General features: G+C 34.9%; 2 protein-coding genes and 2 long non-coding RNA genes across 9 annotated transcripts in view; 2 read left to right on the top strand and 2 right to left on the bottom strand.

Moving 5' to 3' along the window:
* LOC127978659 (A-kinase anchor protein 9) overlaps positions 1-2,519 on the bottom strand; it is a 66,391-nt gene extending 63,872 nt beyond the window's left edge. For 4 of the 6 annotated variants that reach the window (XM_052583460.1, XM_052583463.1, XM_052583461.1 and 1 more), the window contains exons 1-2: positions 2,401-2,512; positions 815-882 (exon numbers count right to left, since the gene is read on the bottom strand). In XM_052583460.1, coding sequence (XP_052439420.1) covers positions 815-882; positions 2,401-2,497 — 165 coding nt within the window. In that variant the 5' untranslated portion in view covers positions 2,498-2,512. Of the gene's footprint in view, positions 1-814; positions 1,041-2,400 lie in introns of those variants that run through there. The other 2 variants (XM_052583465.1, XM_052583464.1) reach the window with 2 other exon arrangements.
* LOC127978676 (semaphorin-6D) overlaps positions 1-22,286 on the top strand; it is a 276,967-nt gene that overhangs the window by 175,433 nt on the left and 79,248 nt on the right. The window lies entirely within an intron of this gene.
* Positions 7,643-11,236, top strand: LOC127978700 (uncharacterized). Its single transcript, XR_008158600.1, has 3 exons — positions 7,643-7,896; positions 10,058-10,177; positions 10,784-11,236. It is a non-coding gene; the product is annotated as an uncharacterized LOC127978700 (long non-coding RNA).
* Positions 14,175-17,555, bottom strand: LOC127978708 (uncharacterized). Its single transcript, XR_008158612.1, has 5 exons — positions 17,297-17,555; positions 16,017-16,446; positions 15,729-15,834; positions 14,763-15,355; positions 14,175-14,653 (listed from the first exon to the last, which is right to left on the bottom strand). It is a non-coding gene; the product is annotated as an uncharacterized LOC127978708 (long non-coding RNA).

Here is a 22,286-nt window from a genome sequence, read left to right as displayed (position 1 = left end):
TGAGGTAAATAAGGTTAATGTGTGTTAAATCACAGGTGTCACTTGTTTTCTAATGTAAATGTGACATAAAACAGAGGTAAACATTTGATTTAGCTCACATCCGCCTCATATTTACCTAAAATTAAATCAGAAAATAACTGACATGTATGCGATTTAACTCATGTTTGACTGATATATCAGTTATTTTCTAAACTAAACATCAGGGAAAAAGATCACAGATCAATCACAGATTTCAGTGAGGTTAATTACAACTGAGGTAAAAAAAGAGGTTAAATCAAAATGTTTGTCAATTTCTAAGGTAAATGTGGGGTAAAATGTGAGTAAACATGAAGCAAATGCATGTCAAACTACAGATATTAGTGGATCTCTGAGATAAATGACAGCTGTGATGTAAAATGGAGGTAAATTATGTAGATGTGAGTGAAATCATAGGTGTCAATTATTTTAGTTTGTTAAATGAGGGGTTAAATTTAGGCAAATATGAGGTAAATATAAGCCAAATGTGAGTGAAATCACAAATGTCAGAGGTTTTCTGAGGTAAATGAAAGCAGTGATGTAAAATAGAGGTAAATATGATGTAAATGTGAGTGAAATCACAGGTTTTAGTTATTTTCTGAGGTAACTTAAATGACAGAATTGAGGTAAACATGAGACAATGTGAGTCTCAGATGTCAGTGGGGTTAATGACAGCATTGAATCTCAGATGGGAGGTAAATTCTGAGCTAATCTGCAGCAAACTGAGGTATTCTGAGGTACACGTCAGCAGACAGGTAAAGATGAGGTAAAGAGGAGGTAAAGATGAGGTATATCTCACCTTCGCTTTGCCGGCCTGTAGTTTCTTCTGTCGCTCCTCGTCTTCCATCGTCTCCGCGGTTCCTGCGGCTAAAACACGGAGAGATGAGCGTCCGAAAAGTGCTAAACGCGGCGCGCTGACATGTGGTCCGCTTCGGCTCAAACAATAAATCTGTGGGACTTCTTCAGTGTTTTACTCGAGCCTGCTGTCACCGTCGCCGCCATGTTTCTCCACGTAAACACACGAGACTCGCGGCGCGATGACGTCACGGCGCACACGCGGCCTCTGCAGATAGCGCTGCGCAGACATATCAGTTATATGTGCAGCATCCAAATATATATGATTGATAATTGTTTATTACCTGTATTACTGACATTTTTGTATGTCGTCCTGTATTTATGATCCATATTATACTGAATTAATTTTGCTTATCGGCCCGGTATTGTTCAGACGTCACATTATACAGTCGTTCATACAGTAACCTATCTCATTAAATAATTTAAAAAGCGAGAAACTGAGCCAACAGAATAATTTCCAGAACGTATAGCTAACGTTAATTTTACGTTATTAAAGCGTTGTTTCTGAACGGTCTCTAAACGTTCAAAATTCCCTAGCTTTTAAATGTTTAAAAGCATTTTTCTTGGTTATTTGACCTTTAAGGGAACATTACATTTTATTCTTTGGCAAATGTTATGGAAACGTTAGTTTTGGATGTTGTCTAAACCTTCTGGAAATATAGTAACATTTATAGAATGTTAGAGGAATGTTAATAAAAAAGGTAATATATATATATATATATATATATATATATATATATATATATATCACATTAAAGAAATACAATACTATGGACTTTTATTCTAACTTTTTTATGACAATATTATTTCTAGTAGCCTAATTATCAGGTTCTAAATATTTAAAACGTTTTTTCTGGGTCATGTGAGCGTTCAGTGAACATACTAATTAATCATTTTGAAAGAACTATATATATATATATATATATATATATATATATATATATATTACATGAACATTCAACTAAAATGTTTCAGGAAAAAAACAAAGTTCCAAGGAGGATGTATAAATAATGTTTTTATTTTAAAGTTTTGAGAACATTCATAAAGACAAGACAGCTAACATTCTGCCAGATCATTCTCAGTTATGAAAACGATAATCCTGACTGGTCTCTAAAAATTCCATCTTTGATGTTTTTGGGTTGAATGAATGCTACATTGTATCACTTCACAGGCACTATGGGATTGTTACTTTTGAATGTAACATTCTGAAACCAGCAGCAACATTCAGACAGATCTTCTATCTTCTGAAGTGTGTGTGTGTGAGTGTGTGTGTGAGTGTCTCTCTGTGTGTGTGTGTGTGTGTGTGTCTCTGTGAGTGGGTGTGTCTCTGTGAGTGTGTGTGTCTGTGTGTGTGTCTCTCTCTGTGTGTGTGTGTCTCTCTCTCTCTGTGTCTGTGTCTCTGTCTGTGTCTGTGTTTCTCTCTGTGTGTGTGTGTGTGTGTCTCTCTGTGTCTCTGTGTGTGTATGTGTTTCTCTCTTTGTGTGTGTGTGTGTCTCTCTCTGTGTCTCGGTGTGTGTGTGTGATCTGTACCTGCAGCAGGAGACGGCGGTCTGTTCCTGCGGCCGATCGGAGCCGAGCAGCTGATGGTTTGGCAGATCTTGAACTCCACACATCTTCTCCTGGACATCCTTCAGGTTCTGCTGCGCTCCGCTTCTGACGCTCACAGATCCACGAGCGCTGAATTATTCATGTGAGAGCACACGGGATCAGGTTCAGACACACACACACACACACACACACACACACACACCTGCTGAGACGCTGAACTGAGACTCAACAGAAGACAATAGAGTTGAGTAGAGTTCTGCTGAGTGAGGAAACATCACCAGGAAGCTTCTCCAGGAGCTGAACTTTACATCGGAAGAAACGATTCGGAAGAAAAACTGATCATTTTCTGGGAAAAAATAAATAAAAGTTTGCAGACATTTCCTTCTACCCTAAAACAGTCCAAAATACACTGAAGAAAAAATGAAAGAAGTATTTTTGGTAAGTGGTTCCAAACGATTTATTTACGCTAAATTAAAGAAAATTTTTTTTTAGAAAGTTAGTCAACAAAATGTGTTTAAAATAAACATTTACCTTAAGAGCAATTACTCAACTCAATGAATCAATCTGTTAAAAATGGGTGTTTAAAAATAAATAAATAAATACATACATTAAAATGGAAAAAACTGATTATAAACATAATGAGCTTTTTAAATTGACACGAATGAACACATTATATAATTTACTTATTCCATATCTACATTCAATATTTAAAAATAAAATGTACCAATAAAATTATTCATTTTAAATGCATATTTTAAATTGTCAACGCATATAATTAGGCATTTAATCACATCGAAGTTATACATTCATTTACATCATATTAGTTCTAAATATCACTCCTGATAAACTCATATTCACTATATGCACTGTGTAAATGAATCATATTATACACGTTGATATTTGATGAGACTTTTTTTAAACCTAAATTGTAAACTGACATGATATTCCTGAATGAAAAGTGTTTCAGAAACATTATCCACTCAGAAATTGCTTGTGCATTTCACAGTTAATGATAAAGAGATGGCAAGTAATGCATGAATGAAATACGACAGGAGCAGGAGACTGGTCTCAGTAATGAAAGAGACCTGAGGAAATATGATCTGCTGCGCTCGAGTGTTTCAGACATCTGTGAACCAGGAACCACAGTCTGAATAACAGAAAGGACATTTCTCATCAGTTATGAGGTCTGATAAGATATAGTTTCATTACCTTTTTTATTCCAGACTGGAAACAGAATAAAACAAACAAACAAGAATCCAGAGAGAAAAGTCAGAATTGAGAGATATAATTAATCTAATAATATTTCAGTATGATATTACAGTTGGCATCAATGAAACTTGATAACAAATAACTGAAATAATAGATGATCAATTCACTTTTCACATTTACAAATCAATAGAAATCACTCACTAGTATTTATTTGATTTACTAATATTTACAATTTTAAACTTTTCCATTAATCTTTTTATGATCATTTTTAGAAATATGAATATCCACTGTGTATGAAATAAACGTGCCTTGAAAACTGAAATAAAGAAATAATTAAAAATTATTTAAAATGTCCAAAAATAAACAGCAACATTATTTCAACTAAAATTAACTGAATAAAAATAAAACTAAATATATAAAATAAAATCTAATTTAAAATATTAACAAAAACTATTATTGATGGTTATAATAGTTATAAAACAAATTAACTATAAAAATATTTTTTTTGTAACTCAAAATAAAATATAAAATATTTTATTTCAGCTAGACTTCTCATTTTCGTTTAGTTTTACTTCATTTATTTAAAAGTAAAACCATAATAAAAGTAATAACAACTAAACACTCACAAACATATAAAGGGGAAAAAATATATTTAATTTATTTTAAAATATAAATATATAATTATTTCAAAATATGAAGAAAAACTATTTCAGTATCTCAAAAATACAATGAATCAGCTCTTGATTGAAATAACTATTATTATTTAGTAAAAGAAACACGTAATCAATATTAAGTTTGATATCTAAATGTTTGTTATGGCTCCAAACTTCCAAACTGATTCTAATGATTCACGAACCCGCTCCGAACTCCCGAACTGACTCAAATGATTCGCGAACACCAAACTAACTCAAATGATTCGCGAACCGGCTCCGAACTCCCGAACTGACTCAAATGATTCGCGAACCGGCTCCGAACTCCCGAACTGACTCAAATGATTCGCGAACACCAAACTAACTCAAATGATTCGCGAACCGGCTCCGAACTCCCGAACTGACTCAAATGATTCGCGAACCGGCTCCGAACTCCCGAACTGACTCAAATGATTCGCGAACACCAAACTAACTCAAATGATTCGCGAACTCGCTCAGAACTCCCGAACTGATTAAAATATAAATATATAATTATTTCAAAATATGAAGAAAAACTATTTCAGTATCTCAATAATACAATGAATCAGCTCTTGATTGAAATAACTATTATTATTTAGTAAAAGAGACATTTACATTTACATTTACATTTACATTTATTCATTTAGCAGACGCTTTTATCCAAAGCGACTTACAGATGAAGACAGTGGAAGCAATCAAAAACAACAAAAAGAGCAATGATATAGTATAAGTGCTATAACAAGTCTCAGATAGGTTAACACAGTACACGTAGCATAGGATTTTAACTAATATAATAAATAAAAAGAAAACAGATAGAATAAAAAAATAAAAGAATAGAGCAAGCTAGTTAGAGGTCTTTACACATACACACACACATACATATAGAATTGCATAATAAATGAAAAGAAAATAGAATACAAAAAGATTAGAAAGGTAGTTAGATTTTTTAAAGAATAGAATTAGAATAGTGAGTGTTAAAGTTAGAGGGTTCAAATGTTTGTTACATCATCTTCATCAATAAACCCGATGATTTTATTTTTAATTTCAAAGTGGATTATCTGCATAACAATTTGATTTCAGTATTGCATATTTAAATCAAGATATCTTCTGACTGATCGGATATAAAAAACAGAAAAAGAAGAAAATGGTTCCTATTTTTAATCATTTTTCATTTTCAGTTTTATTCTTTCATACAAACTATCAATGCGACTTCTGTAGCCTAATTAAAACAAAGAAATCCCTCCATAAAAGCAATTCATACATGCACTCTGTGTTGAATTGTATCTGATGTTTTGTTTATTGCGTTTAAAATATTACATCTTTCCAGTAAATCATTCTCATTATCGAAGGGTTTATCAAAGCTGGGATTGTTGCAGTTGCGCAGTTTTGACCAGCAGGCGTCACCAGAGGAGAGGAGTACTTTTTTATTTTCATTTTATTACTTTAAAAATATATATATATTAACATTTTTACCCATTTTTTTACGCTTTTTTTATTATACATTTATATATATTATTTTATATAATGTATGTGGGTCAAAGATGAAAACGGGTTTAAGCATTAAAAATAATAAATGCAATACTGCTGTAAACTGTTGTTGTTTTCCCCAAAAATGTTTCTGTTTAACTTAATTGCAATTTTGTTTTTCTGATCAAATAATAAATATCATACATCTCCCCCTGATTTAAGAGACTCACTCGAATAATACACGTCAGAATAAGCATGACCTTTGACCTTTGACATGAATATTGTGTAACACAATAACAATGTAACATTATTTAAACCAAATGTTGACACTTGTAGAACATCAAACCTTACATTTAATGTACTTTTCATGGACATAAAATCACTTTTGTCCATTTCTTTTGATGCAGACATTCTTAATGTACATACATGTGTGGGTTAAAATATATATTATAAGGTGTTTTCTCTTCTCTAGTTCTTCTATTCTCCATGTGTTTCTCCTCCTGTTGTTTTATTAAAACATCAGGAAAGTAGCTGCAACAGAAGCTCAGTTGTGTGTGTGTGTGTGTGTGTGTTTGCGTGTGTGTGTGTGTGTGTGTGTGTCCACCTGGATGTTCCCGTGTTTGGCTCCTGGGATGATCTGAATCCTCTAAAAGTCCCTCCCCAGGATGATGACGTCACAGTCAGAGTAGTACGCCTGTCCCACGAGCCCCGGACAAAACAACACACAGAGTCTGACACTGATAATCACAGAGAGTTCTACATATCATCTGAATCTAATGTTTTGCTACATTTTTTTTTTTTTTAAATCGAGGAATCAGAGTTTTAAATGTTTTAATTTACGGTTAATAATTTCTGCTGCTGCTGTTACCAACAGCTTGAATCATCTGGACTTTTTGAGTCAAACATTTTGGCAAAATTTTTAGCATTTTTATTTTATAATATTTCTTAACACATCAGACAATATCTGCCTTCATTTTGCTTGCATCTTGTTTATTCTTGATTATAAACTTTTTGTTGCTCTTTTTGTTGTGTTGTTTTTTATCCTCATTTGTAAGTCGCTTTGGATAAAAGCGTCTGCTGAATGAATAAATGTAAATGTAAACTTATCAAATTATGGCTTCGTTTACTTACATGATTATCGACATATTCAACTCAAATAAACACTTGTATGATGCAGAATTAGAATTAGAATTTAATTTGGGGTCCTGAAATACCCTGAACACTGCACAGAGGTTAAGATGACCATTGCTACAAAAATAAAATAAAAATTGAAACTCATCCTATTTTGTTTTAATTTTCCCTTACTAAATTATACAGTTACTGATACTATGAACTGTGGGATTACTAACAGACTATTAACAAAAATCTGTCTCTAAACCTCTTTTCTCTTTATTTAAATGACATGATAGAATCAAATGTTTTGCAAATCCGCTTGAAAGATCAGGGGCATGTTCAAGTTCAAAACGGTGCGCAACGTTTTGCTACGGTTTCCGTGTTGAACATCATGTTTCCTGGAAACGGCGTGCAACGGGGTTTGAGATGCGTTTTCTCTTGTTTGGTGGGTGTGTCAGAACTGCAGTCCAATCAGCAGCAATGTGTATATAAAGCACGCGGTATTAAAGTGAACCTCCACAATGGCTTCAAGGAAAATAATGTACAGATGTGTTCGTTGCAGCTCGTATACGCAACAACTGAGGATATTAGAAGACATGTTTGTCGTAGTTTTATTGTAAAAATATAGGATATCAACATGATGTAGTTGTTTATATTTTTAGCTTCATTGCAAGTGTATGACATTTGCTATAGAAATAAACAATGGTAATTAAGTGTTTTTAAGTGTCTCAAATGACTCGCGAAACGCGCTTCGGAGTCCCGATCCACCCGATTCGAACGTTATCACTCGATTGAATGGGGCGTTATCAGCGGTTATCAGCCCATAGAAATGGGCCAGGAGGGGCCTCCTGTGCCTACTAGTAGGCTCAGAAGGCCGTGATCATCCATCCAAATGGTTGATCACCCACAAATATACAAGAGAAGACTCCAGATCCAATCCCAGAATTCCTGCTCACCTGTAATCGGAAGTCTACTGGACGAAAGCGGCAACGTTGCGATATTTCCTGCTTAATATTTTCAGGTAAGACTATTAAAATTATAAAAATGAGCATTTAAACTGTAATGGAAAACAATGCATACACTCGTATTGCGTGTCATGATTGTTGTTATGAGATAACCGTATTGCGATGTATCTGCAAACGTTATCGCTAGACAATATTACGTTATTAGCGTGTTGTTACGTTAACGTTGCATGCTTTATTATGTGAGCATTAACGTTGCTAATATGAGTGTGTATTTACGCCTGAAGCTAATGGGGGAATTAAGTTTCTAGTTAAACTGTCAAAATTACTTTTTACACTCATACCGGCTTATTGCATATTGTGAATGCTCGATAACGCCTCACTGAAGCCGGATCATTGGACTAATGTAACCCATATTGACTTGAGGGAAATATTAAACAAGGTGTATTTTACGGATGTTTGGAAACCTTGCGATCTTGACTAGAGTGTAAAATAAAGTTCTGTGGGTTTGGATCTATCTATCTATCTGTCTGTCTATCTGTCTGTCTGTCTGTGTCTATCTGTCTGTCTCTCTCTTTCTCTCTCACTCTCTCTCTAAAGCTTGCTAGCTGTGTATATATTTATATAATTTATATATATATATATATATATATATATATATATATATATATATATATATATATATATATATATAGCTAGCTGTCTGTCTGTCTGTCTGTCTCTCTCTTTCTCTCTCTCTCTATAGCTAGCTAGCTGTGTATATATTTATATAATTTATATATATATATATATATATATATATATATATATATATATATATATATAGCTAGCTGTCTGTCTGTCTGTCTGTCTGTCTCTCTCTTTCTCTCTCTCTCTATAGCTAGCTAGCTGTGTATATATTTATATAATTTATATATATATATATATATATATATATATATATATATATATATATATATTTAGCTGTCTGTCTGTGTCTATCTGTCTCTCTCTTTCTTTCTCACTCTCTCTCTAAAGCTTGCTAGCTGTGTATATATTTATATAATTTATCTATCTATCTTGAACTTGAAAAATAAAACCCAAAGGTCTGTCTGTCTGCCTGCCTGTGTTACATTAATTTCTTTTTACCTAAATTTTTTGTCTCCCTTTACAGCATACATTTCCAGCTGGTTGCAAGGACTTCTGTGGCAAGTTTGTTTTATTACTTCCATGCTCTATGTCTTTGTTGAACTATCCAAAATTTGGTTTTGGGCTGTTTAGAATTTATTGTTCACAAATCTGTCTTGTGAAAGTTTCTCTCTGTCTGTGTTTTAGGTTGAAGTTGGCCGAGAGAGATAAGCTGTACAGTTACTAATCTAGAAGCATTAGGCAAGAGTGTCTGAGAACGATGGTATGATCTGCAAAATGTATTTTTTTATTACTGATTTATTACTGACTATCTATTTCTTTATTTGTTGTTATTCAACAAGAGAGAACTCCCATTAATGGGAATCAAAAGGAAACCCTGAAATCATGTTTTAAGGATGGAATGACACGAGTTGGTTCAGAATTAATCCCAAGAGCTGCATCAGTTACTGGTTTGGACACCAGTGTCGTAGAAATAAGGTTTACTTTTGTGCCACACTAACAAACATCATGTCAAATAAATAAATCATTCTGCTGCACTGCTTGTATAAATGATGTGTTTTGTTAACATTCGGTTTAATTGGTGTAATACCTTTTTGCTATTTTTTTGTTTTTCAGAACTGGATTGGTAATTACAAAAGATCACAAATGACTAATGCTTCGTCTGAGCCCCGGCCATCAAAGGCCAAAGTTCACATTAGAGAGCTGTCGCCTTACAATCTTTTTTGTAGGGACAAATTCAAAAACAAAGGTGAGAAACAAAATTTAAAGACTGTTTTTATTTTTTTTATACTAAATTGTTTCTTTTCATACATGGTGGCCTTTTTGACATAAGGTTTATGAGGGTCATGAAACGTCATGAAACAGATTTTCATGATAGTATTTGGGAAGTACTTCACTCACACAAATTACATTCATCAGTTTAAGAATGCTGAGTGTATTGAAAAGAATCATCAGGTCATCTACTTTGCACGTTATCTTGTTTTTACAGAGTTGTTACAGATAAATGGTTTTCACAACCCAAGTACTGATTGCATTGTATGAATTTACTTTAGAAAGGAGATGCTGACTCTAATGCGTTAGGTTTTTCCTCAGGCACAATGAATGATATTAAGGGCAGGTGCGCCACATTGGGGGAAGATGCAAAGCAGAAATACATTCAAGAGGCAGCAGCACTGAGGGCACATGGGCAGGCACAGGACACTAAACCCTGAGGTGAGGGATGCCCGAATTACAATGGACTTAAAGAAGCTGAAGTTAGAGGTTCATTTGCTAAGCATTAGTGGTATTCTTAAATTATTAGATGGAAGGATGATCAACAGCAATTGTGGTGTGAGCAAGACATTGTGTTAGACAACTGGATTGTTTATCTCTAGTTTTTATCATAATTTCAAATGAGTTTGTTACAAAAATATTCCAAGGCTATCAACATCAAATATTCTCACATTGAAGAAATTGTCAAAGACTCATACCACCATCTCAAACTGGAAGCAGCTGAATAACAAAGTGGTCATGAGATTTCTTAAATTAAAATTTAGTTACCCCCCTGTCTCAGGTTTGATTTACATCCATTTCTGAAACGAAAAACCCAGAGTTTTCCTAAAGCCACTTTCTGAAATGGAACTCAGGAAAACCTGCTTTTATCTTATGATTGATTATCAGCAAGATCTGAGATCAATTGATGTGCAATACCCACATATTCCTTTGGCAACAGTTAAAAATGAACACGCTGCCTTTGAGATGTTGCTTTAAATATAGTGATGAGTATGATTTAAACTAACTGGCTTGACTTTCAAAATATTTGTGTTTTTTCTTTGGTAGATGGAGGCAATTTGTGCTGTGTCTGCCACGTCCATTTTGATGATAAGAAGAAGAATGCAAGAAAGAAGTGGCGTTCATGGTCTCAGTGCACAGTGTGCCAATCATGGTCACACACAGCATGTGGCTTTAAAAAGAACATGTGCGTTCACTACCAGTCTCAAGACACCATGCAAACACCCTGAAGATGTATCTTGTTACTTGTTTGGGTTGTTTTTACTGTGTTGACGGCCCCCAACCCATCCATACAAACACACACACACACACACAATACATACATAGTCTGCAAATTCATTGTAATGACCATACTTCACACGTAAGAAGAAAATTGTGATCTTTTTGTTATTTTCATTCCCCCCAATTTTTATTTATTGTTGTTTGTTGGCACCATCAATGTGGTCTCCTTTATACTGGACTTATGTGGGGACCAATAAAGTTATATTGTACTGAATTGAGTCTACATGCTTTTTTTACATATATATATGTATGTATGTATGTATGTATGTATGTATGTATATATATATATATATGTATATATATATATATATATATATATATATATATATGTGTATGTATATATATATATATATATATATATATATATATATATATATATATATATATATACACCTGTTTCAAAATTGGTTCAGTAGGGCTGGGTTTTAGCAAGGACCTCACCATAATATTCACAACAGTGGGTCAGAGTATGATTTCATGTTATAATTAGATGCTTCACATAAGTTTACATTTTTCACAGTTTTGCTGTCAGTAGGAGATGCTTGGCAAAAAATATATTGAAAAGATGGTTACTGGTACTTGTAGAAACTGGTACACAGCTGAACACTACAATTTATTTTAAATTTAAATGGTTTCTATGGCATTGCTTACTTCCACTCTGAAGTATTTTCTTCACAATTACTGTTACGCTTTTATTTTAACGATAAACATTTAAGAGAAAATGTGAAGGGTATCATTTTATCTGTGTTAAGGATATCAATAGTTTCTCCTTGGATTCAGATAAATAAAGTTTATTGTCAGTTTATGTGAGGGAGGACTGGTGTGTTCCACTTTTGTTTGCAGTTGTCTGCCGTGGGTAGACTACATTTAATTCAAAGTGCTGTCGGTCACAATTATGTTTATTATATATAATTAATTATACATTTAAAATCTGATTAGTTTATCTGGTTTGCAAATTAGGGTTGTAAAATTATATATTTACTGAAAATATAAAATAGCTAGTATAGCCAAACTTTTAATTACATTGCATCTAGATGAATGCAAAGAAATTAATTGACATGCTTTCAAACATGCTTTTTAAATGACACATGAGTTTTGGTGACTGAGAAAACATTTAACCATCTTCTGCTCAGAAACCTTGTAAAAACTTTTACCAGCAATCTTCAAATTACCTTATTATATGTACAACATAAGAAAGCAACTCATACAGGTTTGGAAATACATGAGGGTGAGTAAATGATGACAGAATTTTCATTTTTGGGTGAACCATCCCATAATTAGATTATATATATATAAGCCATGTGTGTACCAAACAGAAATGCAAAATGAGTCTGTGTGTGTGTGCGGACAACGTATGTGTCATGTTGTGGGTTCATAAATCTGTTTACAAAGTCAGAAACAAACAAACAAGCAAATAGCTTCTTTTTATATAGGCTATGGCTATTGAGCCTTCAAATAGCTCTCTGAAACTACACCCGAGATGGCTTGTGCATGTGAAATGAGAAAATTGAAACTTTGTTGTAGAGCTAAACCACATACATTGTTAGAAAGGTCTTGACCTGGAGAGTAACATATGTAAGTATGAAGATTCTACATGGCTTCTGTTTTGAAATACAGATCTTTGAAACATCACCTTGGTGCATATTTGAAGGCTTATAATTAAGCAATAAAAAGGTCTACACACATGGGGCCAACTGTTATAGAGAGCTCTTGATCTCATTTATCATGTGAATATAGTCAACAGCTTGGGATATTGTCAAATCTGGTTAAAAGTTGTTTAAACCCATTTAAAATTTAGACATTTAAAATCTGATTACATAGATATGTTTACAATCCGCCCAAACTCCACACTGTACTCTCAACTCACTATTTGCAATATCCAATTCTAAGAAATACACGATTTAAAAAAAAACTACAATTCCCTAAAGCTACGCAATGCAGCTTGATACAAATCAAGCACTGCAGTTGTAGTTTATCTGGTTTGCGAATTAGGGTTGTAAAATGATATATCTACTGAATATATCAAATATCTAGTGCAACCAATCGATTAATTACACTGCATCTAGATGATTTACGTTAAGAAAATCTAAATATATTTGTTTATTTAAGATTTTTTAGCCGAAATGTACAACCCGCAAACCCCGCCCACAACACAATGTACTTCCCTAACCTTCTGCTACCAAAAATTTATTTATCTGAATCGAAGGAGAAATGTGCAAAAGTTATATTAACATATCGTATTGTTGAGTTATCTGTTTGTTGTTGTTTTTTCGTGGACAATTGTTGAATTTATCATTTTAATAAAATTGTCTTGTGAATAAAATACTTTTGGGCGTTATGCAATACTACGTTATGCAAGCCACGTGGTTTCAGCGATAGCAGCGTAACCACCATGGCAACGAACAACGAACAAACTAAATGTAATATACATTCACTGAACTAAGAAAGTGAAAATAAAACGAAAACAGCCAATGGGAAGAATATAAAAAAGTGTTCAATTACATAGACTTGGATCTGGAGAATTTCAAGCCAGTAACAGTTATGTAGGAACATACTGAATGTGGCACACTGTCACATACGGATTTTGACTGTAAATTCATTGTATGTCATTTTTTAAGTAAATTACTTTTCATTGACTTTAAATGTGCTGTGAATAAGTGCAGAGCACCATGGCTGAAAACATGGCTTTAACTCGTAGAGTCAATACACCTCTATGTTCCCTTTTATTTTATGTTTTTACAAACTCATAGTTGCTTCAGAGGATTCAAGATCCAATAATGTATTGTCATTTCAACTCAGTCGAAGGGGATTTTGATGGTGAGCTCACAAAAAACAAAACACCTCCCACACATTTGTACATTACAGTAAATAACATATTACATTATGGTAAACACATTTTTTTTTAGATTAGATTAGATTCAACTTTATTGTCATTATGCAGAGTACAAGTACAAAGCTAATGAAATGCAGTTAGCATCTAACCGGAAGTGCAAGAATATAGTGTTTTATATACATAAAAGTGCAGAGTAAGTGAAGCTATGATATACAGAAAGTACAGTGGAGTTGCTATATACAATATTGATCAGAGTATATACAGAATATAAATATGAATGCAATTTAGGGATTGTATGTACATTATGAACAGAGCAATGAAGGATTATATATATATATATATATATTATGAACAGCAGGAACGTGAGAACAGTGGTAATAAATACAGTTGGATGAGTGTGCAAAAATACTGTTGAACAATGTATTCTATGCAAAATAACAGTAGTGCAATATTTTTTATATAAATATTTTACTGTGCTTGTACAGTAACAATTATAGACAGTTTATTTTTTCATTTTGTACTCATACAGACAGACTAGTGGGGATATGTATGCTTAAATACAGTGCCTAAGCTTTAAAATAGATCAGACCTAGTAAAACAACATGTCCGCACAAGTAACGCAGTAAAGTAATTAAATTATATATATATATATATATTATAATTCTATTCTATTCTATTCTATTCTATTCTATTCTATTCTATTATATTATATTATATTATATGTGGGTGAAACATCACAGTGGCTTGATGTCATTTTCTTTCCAGCTGTTGGAGACCTTGAATGAGAGCAGCTTACTGCAGTCCTAAAGATAGAGGAAAACATAGATTTATGGGAGGAAGAGTGATCTTTTTTCACAATTTGAATTAATATTTCATGGACTCAGGCCATGAAATTCTGCAACAATGATTAACCTCTTGAGGCTTTGAGCTGTCAAGATGTGATAGCAGGTATTCCTCTAAACACGCGGGTTCCGTGTAATGGATCAACCGCACTTGTCCCAGAGCTTTGCTTCCTCACAAGGCCAAAGTTTGCATCCAATGTGACAATCATATCTCCATCCGCCTGGAAAACAAACACTTACAGTAACACTGGTTTTGTACCCGCACCAGGTTTATACATTTATACTATTACTTCTATTATAATACTACATAAACAAATTAACTTAGTTTGATATTAATTCAGATTTTAATTCTATGCCATTAGTTTAATCAAACAAGAACCACGCTGGAATTATAACCAACCTTTGGACATGCTGGGCATATTGTTCCATCATTTAATTGTGGGCAAATATCAACCAAACCTCTTTGTCGGAAGTGGTGATGCCTAAAATGGGATATGGGGTGTTGCAAAAACCCTCAATAGAAACCTGACACTCCAGTGACAGAGAAACAGAAAGCTCTAGCAGAGGGATGGAGAAGGCTGTCTGGTCAGAGCCCATACCTCAGCAGAGTACAGGTTTCTGGTTCACACGCACAAATGGTGACTGTAACGGTGCAGAGCCGTCCTGCCAAATATAAAGAGCAAAATAACATAAAAACATAACCTAGTAGTACTATAGAGACTACCATATCAGTATAAATTAAATTAAATGTATGCATTTAGCAGACGCTTTTATCCAAGGCGACTTACAGTGGATTCAGGCTATACATTTTTACCCATCATGATAGTATATAAACTATACATTTAGTTTATATAGTATAGACTAAATCACTTGAGTGTGTCACATATAACTTAATGTTTGTATTTATTGGAATCAACAAACAACTTTGATTAATTCTTTAAAGGAAATCATTACTCCACATGTAATAGGATTGAATTCCTTAACCTGTCAATAAAATTAAATACATTAAGATTTTGTATCAGGTAAAATGACAAACCTGTGCTGACAATGATCTTCATGTCCTTTGTGTACACAGCATGGGTGCCATGGGCTTCAGGTAAATATAAGAATAACCCCAGGGAGGATGGCTCATAGTAAACACTCTGTAAGAAAGATGGATAGCTCTAATGTTTTTAAAACAACAAACTTGTGACACTAACAGTTGATACTGCATAGTGCCAAAACAATTTGAAGTATCTTATGAATCTGTTGACGTTACTGTGAGTTTGCTGTCTGTATGCAAGTATAGCAATAGCAATGTAAGACTGTATGCTACTGTTCTTACATTCCACTTTTCAGGAAGATGCAGTGAATTTCTGTGAATCCTCTTCAGGCAAACCTCACAAAACACTGCAGTGGAGCTGCACTCAATGCACCTATAATCAGCATGTTCTCGGCAGACAGCACACTGGGTAGTGACTGATGCTGAACATTCAAACGTCACCTTAAGCATCTCATCCTTGACTGCATCCCAGACATGAAGCTCTCTCTTCTTTGCCTTACTGTATGCACTCTCAGAACAGCTTGTGTCGCATCATCAGGTTCAGCAGGTTGAGATGTAATAGAAGGGTCGGAAGAGTGGGTCTGTTTGTAGCTGGGCTGGGGAAGACCTTGACTGAGGTAAGAAAACTTCGCAGGGCCCGCGATAGACCTCCTCACCAACTTAATTTTAACGTTCCTGAAACGTGGGGTCATCTTAAGTGCTTTTCCCATATCTGAAATCAAAATATTTGACAATTATTACATAAAGCAAAGTGCAACCCGTACCGTACTTCTTATCACAGCCTAAAAGACAGAAACACATGAGTGAAAATGGGATGCAGTCAGATGAGGGATATTTGGTGCAATAGTTAGATACAGCTAGCTAGATATATAGATTGCAAGATAGATAGATAGATAGATAAATACACATCGAGCTAGATAGATTATATAAATAGATACACAGCTAGCTAGCTATATATATAAACTGCTCAAAAAAAAATAAAGGGAACACTTGTGGGTTATATTGTGTTGTTAAGTATTCCCTTTATTTTTTTGAGTAGGTATATAGATAGAAAGACAGATCCAAAGCTTCCTGATATAGGATCAAATCCAGCCAAGCTTGGTTCAAACCCACAGAACTTTATTTTACACTCTAGTCAAGATCCCAAGGTTTCCAAACAAATTTCCAAAAAATACGTCTTGTGTTTAATATTTCCCTCAAGTCAATATGGGTTACATTAGTCCAATGATCCGGCTTCAGTGAGGCGTTATCGAGCATTCACAATATGCAATAAGCCGGTATGAGTGTAAAAAGTAATTTTGACAGTTTAACTAGAAACTTAATTCCCCCATTAGCTTCAGGCGTAAATACACACTCATATTAGCAACGTTAATGCTCACATAATAAAGCATGCAACGTTAACGTAACAACACGCTAATAACGTAATATTGTCTAGCGATAACGTTTGCAGATACATCGCAATACGGTTATCTCATAACAACAATCATGACACGCAATACGAGTGTATGCATTGTTTTCCATTACAGTTTAAATGCTCATTTTTATAATTTTAATAGTCTTACCTGAAAATATTAAGCAGGAAATATCGCAACGTTGCCGCTTTCGTCCAGTAGACTTCCGATTACAGGTGAGCAGGAATTCTGGGATTGGATCTGGAGTCTTCTCTTGTATATTTGTGGGTGATCAACCATTTGGATGGATGATCACGGCCTTCTGAGCCTACTAGTAGGCACAGGAGGCCCCTCCTGGCCCATTTCTATGGGCTGATAACCGCTGATAACGCCCCATTCAATCGAGTGATAACGTTCGAATCGGGTGCCCGATCAGGGCTGCGTTTCCCAAAAGCATCGTAAGCCTAAGTTGATCGTAAAAACGATCGTACGATTGATCTTAATATTACGGTCTGTTTCCCAAAAGCATCGTAGCTTAAGTAGCACTTGAAAATCTTCGTAGATCTACGAGTGCTCTGAAGTAATCGTACATCCCCAAGTGCATCGTAAGAAGACAGATTTATGAGGACACCTGCAGGACAACCGGCAGATTACACTTTTATCTAGATTTAACACACTGCAACGCGAGTAATATATATTTTGATTGTATTATTGTACACTTTATTGTACTCGTTTTTGTGTTTACATGAATTTATAAATGAAATAAAAAAAAGGGGAAAACAAGATAAAAAACATCTAAATTAAATGAATGAACAAAAGAACTGAATGAACTGAAGATGGAGGCTGTGGCCTGGGAGGGTTTTTTGGAGGACTAGGAGATGGTAGGTGCTCGGAGATGGCAGATGAAACTGATGGTTCCTCTGAGCATGAAGGACCTGACTCAGGTTCAGGCTCAGGCTCAGGTTGAGTTAGGGTCCCACCACCTGTTTTTTTAATTGCAGTCCTCTGCAGTGCCCTCTTCCTTGTTGCCAGGCTTGCAAAATCCTGCCACTTCTTGCGGACCTCCTTCCCTGACCTTTGAACACCCCTGGTTGCAGTTAGTTCGGTAGCAATGTCCTCCCAGATGTTTTGTTTTTCTTAGGGGTTAGTATGGTGTCCTTTAAATCTGGTTAAAATCACATCTTTGTTTTTCTCTATCTCCTCTAAGAGGACATTAATTTCATCCTTTTGAAAGGTATCTTTTCTTGTTTTTTTTTGTTCAGCCATTTTGTCAGTGTCTCCGCCTGTATGCAGGTGCTTTATATATAGACTTGATTGTCTTGATTGGTAATCCAAAACAGATGACAATTATTAGGTTAAACGTTCAGAATACGACTCCATATAAGGTTAAATTTCAGCACTTAGCGAATGGACAGCGACTCGTAAGTAGCACGTAGAGCGCGTTCTCGCGCGTTCATGTTAAGTAGATTTTTGGGAAACGCTCGTGGAATTGCTGCGAGCGTTCGTAAGTTTGCACGTAGAAAACGCTCTTAAGAGCTAAGATACATCGTTATCGGGAAACCCGGCCCTGGGCTGCGTTTCCCAAAAGCATCGTAAGCCTAAGTTGATCGTAAAAACGATCGTACGATTGATCTTAATATTACGGTCTGTTTCCCAAAAGCATCGTAGCTTAAGTAGCACTTGAAAATCTTCGTAGATCTACGAGTGCTCTGGAGTAATCGTACATCCCCAAGTGCATCGTAAGAAGACAGATTTATGAGGACACCTGCAGGACAACCGGCAGATTACACTTTTATCTAGATTTAACACACTGCAACGCCAGTAATATAATAATATTTTGATTGTACTTTATTGTACACTTTATTGTACTCGTTTTTTGTTTACATGAATTTATAAATGAAATAAATAAAAAGTGGAAAACAAGATAAAAAAAACACAAATCTCTATCTCCTCTAAGAGGACATTAATTTCATCCTTTTGAAAGGTATCTTTTCTTGTTTTTGTTTTTTTTCAGCTATTTTGTCAGTGTCTCCGTCTGTATGTATGTGCTTTATATAGACTTGATTGTATTGATTGGTAATCCAAAACAGATGACAATTATTAGGTTAAACGTTCAGAATACGACTCCATATAAGGTTAAATTTTAGCACTTCGCGAATGGACAGCGACTCGTAAGTAGCACGTAGAGCGCGTTCTCGCGCGTTCATGTTAAGTGCATTTTTGGGAAACGCTCGTGGAATTGCTGCGAGCGTTCGTAAGTTTGCACGTAGAAAACGCTCTTAAGAGCTAAGATACATCGTTATCGGGAAACCCGGCCCTGAATCAGTTGTTTTGCGAACTCGCTCCGAATCCCAGATCTCAATTTATTTTCCAGTGAAGGCGCTAGCGTTCATTCGCTTGCCGAAAAATGGCAGAGACCAAAAGTTGATGTTTACAGTGTGCCTTTGTGTTCTAATTCAAATATATATATATATATATATATATATATATATATATATATATAGTATTGTTCAAAATAATAGCAGTACAACGTGACTAACCAGAATAATCAAGGTTTTTAGTATATTTTTTATTGCTACGTGGCAAACAAGTTACCAGTAGGTTCAGTAGATTGTCAGAAAACAAACAAGACCCAGCATTCATGATATGCACGCTCTTAAGGCTGTGCAATTGGGCAATTAGTTGAAAGGGGTGTGTTCAAAAAAATAGCAGTGTCTACCTTTGACTGTACAAACTCAAAACTATTTTGTACAAACATTTTTTTTTCTGGGATTTAGCAATCCTGTGAATCACTAAACTAATATTTAGTTGTATGACCACAGTTTTTTAAAACTGCTTGACATCTGTGTGGCATGGAGTCAACCAACTTGTGGCACCTCTCAGCTGTTATTCCACTCCATGATTCTTTAACAACATTCCACAATTCATTCACATTTCTTGGTTTTGCTTCAGAAACAGCATTTTTGATATCACCCCACAAGTTCTCAATTGGATTAAGGTCTGGAGATTGGGTTGGTCACTCCATAACATTAATTTTGTTGGTTTGGAACCAAGACTTTGCCCGTTTACTAGTGTGTTTTGGGTAATTGTCTTGTTGAAACAACCATTTCAAGGGCATGTCCTCTTCAGCATAGGGCAACATGACCTCTTCAAGTATTTTAACATATGCAAACTGATCCATGATCCCTGGTATGCGATAAATAGGCCCAACACCATAGTAGGAGAAACATGCCCATATCATGATGCTTGTACCTCCATGCTTCACTGTCTTCACTGTGTACTGTGGCTTGAATTCAGAGTTTGGGGGTCGTCTCACAAACTGCCTGTGGGCCTTGGACCCAAAAAGAACAATTTTACTCTCATCAGTCCACAAAATGTTCCTCAATTTCTCTTTAGGCCAGTTGATGTGTTCTTTGGCAAATTGTAACCTCTTCTGCACATGCCTTTTTTTTAACAGAGGGACTTTGCGGGGGATTCTTGAAAATAGATTAGCTTCACACAGACGTCTTCTAACTGTCACAGTACTTACAGGTAACTCCAGACTGTCTTTGATCATCCTGGAGGTGATCATTGGCTGAGCCTTTGCCATTCTGGTTATTCTTCTATCCATTTTGATGGTTGTCTTCCGTTTTCTTCCACGTCTCTCTGGTTTTGCTCTCTATTTTAAGGCTTTGGAGATCATTTTAGCTGAACAGCCTATCATTTTCGCTGTTCTTCTGAACAATGTCTTGAACGACCCATTTTCCTCAGCTTTCAAATGCATGTTCAACAAGTGTTGGCTTCATCCTTAAATAGGGGCCACCTGATTCACACCGGTTTCTACACAAAATTGATGACCTCAGTGATTGAATGCCACACTGCTATTTTTTTGAACACACCCCTTTCAACTAATTCAACTAATTGCCCAATTGCACAGCCTTAAGAGCGTGCATATCATGAATGCTGGGTCTCATTTGTTTTCTGAGAATCTACTGAACCTACTGGTAACTTGTTTGCCACGTAGCAATAAAAAAATATACGAAAAACCTTGATTATTCTGGTTAGTCACATTGTACTGCTATTATTTTGAACAATACTGTATATAAACTTACTTATCATTTCATAGCCTAGTTTCTATCAGCCAGTGATGATTCTGAAAGGACATACCTGTAAACCATTGCTATAGTAACGAACACAATTTCATGATAATTGTGCTCTTATATTTTAGTGCAGTCTCACAGCCACTGTCAAATATTGAGATAAACTTTATAAAGTATCATCTATTTATATTAAATTGGTATCTTCTCCGATAACCATTTTGTGACCATTGAGCCGATTCTTTTCAATCAGCTGAAATGATTCGGGACATATACGTTAATGTGGCTTAATGCATTAAAACAGTGTTTTTAAAAGACCAAACTCAGTAAACAAATTAATAATAAAGCATTCTAATCATTGACAGGCAGATGAGTCCAGAATAAGAATGCAATGTGTTTAATTACGTGTTTAGCATTTTCCTCCCGTAGAAAACCATTAGACTAAAAACAAAACGCGTAACGTGCCTAATGCATTAAAACGTGTTTTAAAAAGACCAAACTTTTTTAATAACACATTTTATTTACAGACAAGCAGATTATGGGTGGAAATTAAACGTGTTGTGTTCTTATTCTGTGCTCATATCTACTTGTCTGTGAATAGAATGTTTTATTAATAATTTGTTTACTGAGTTTAGATTTTTTAAAACACTGTTTTAATGCATAAAGCCACGTACTTTCACGTTAATCGTGCTTTTAGAATGTCCCAATTATTAATCTGTGAATTAATCTGGTCAAGAAGAGTAAACTTGCAGCAACATCTCTTGATTCAATAAATCAGACACAGTGAGTCAAGTTAACAATAAAAAACTTAATTATAGTAAAGGCTTTGAAAAACTTTACAGCGTTTTTAGCTTTTAAACAGCATTCTCGGTCCTACACCGACTAGGCACACATTTCCTATCAGTATGTCTATGAAAGACGATTGAACCAATCAGAGTAGGTGTGGGGTGGGGCTGCACGTGCAACCCCGCCCCAGGTGAAGCCCGGACGGTAAATTCTGTGACGTCACCTCTAAACAGCTGCGCTTGTATTTTTAAACATGGAGGGTAATACGTGTTCAGTATTTCTGTTGATGGTTTCCTTTT

This window comes from Carassius gibelio, chromosome B19 (assembly GCF_023724105.1).
Source record: "Carassius gibelio isolate Cgi1373 ecotype wild population from Czech Republic chromosome B19, carGib1.2-hapl.c, whole genome shotgun sequence".
NCBI lineage: Eukaryota > Metazoa > Chordata > Actinopteri > Cypriniformes > Cyprinidae > Carassius > Carassius gibelio.
Note: the sequence above shows the minus strand (reverse complement) of the source record. Positions and strands in the feature narration are given on the sequence as shown.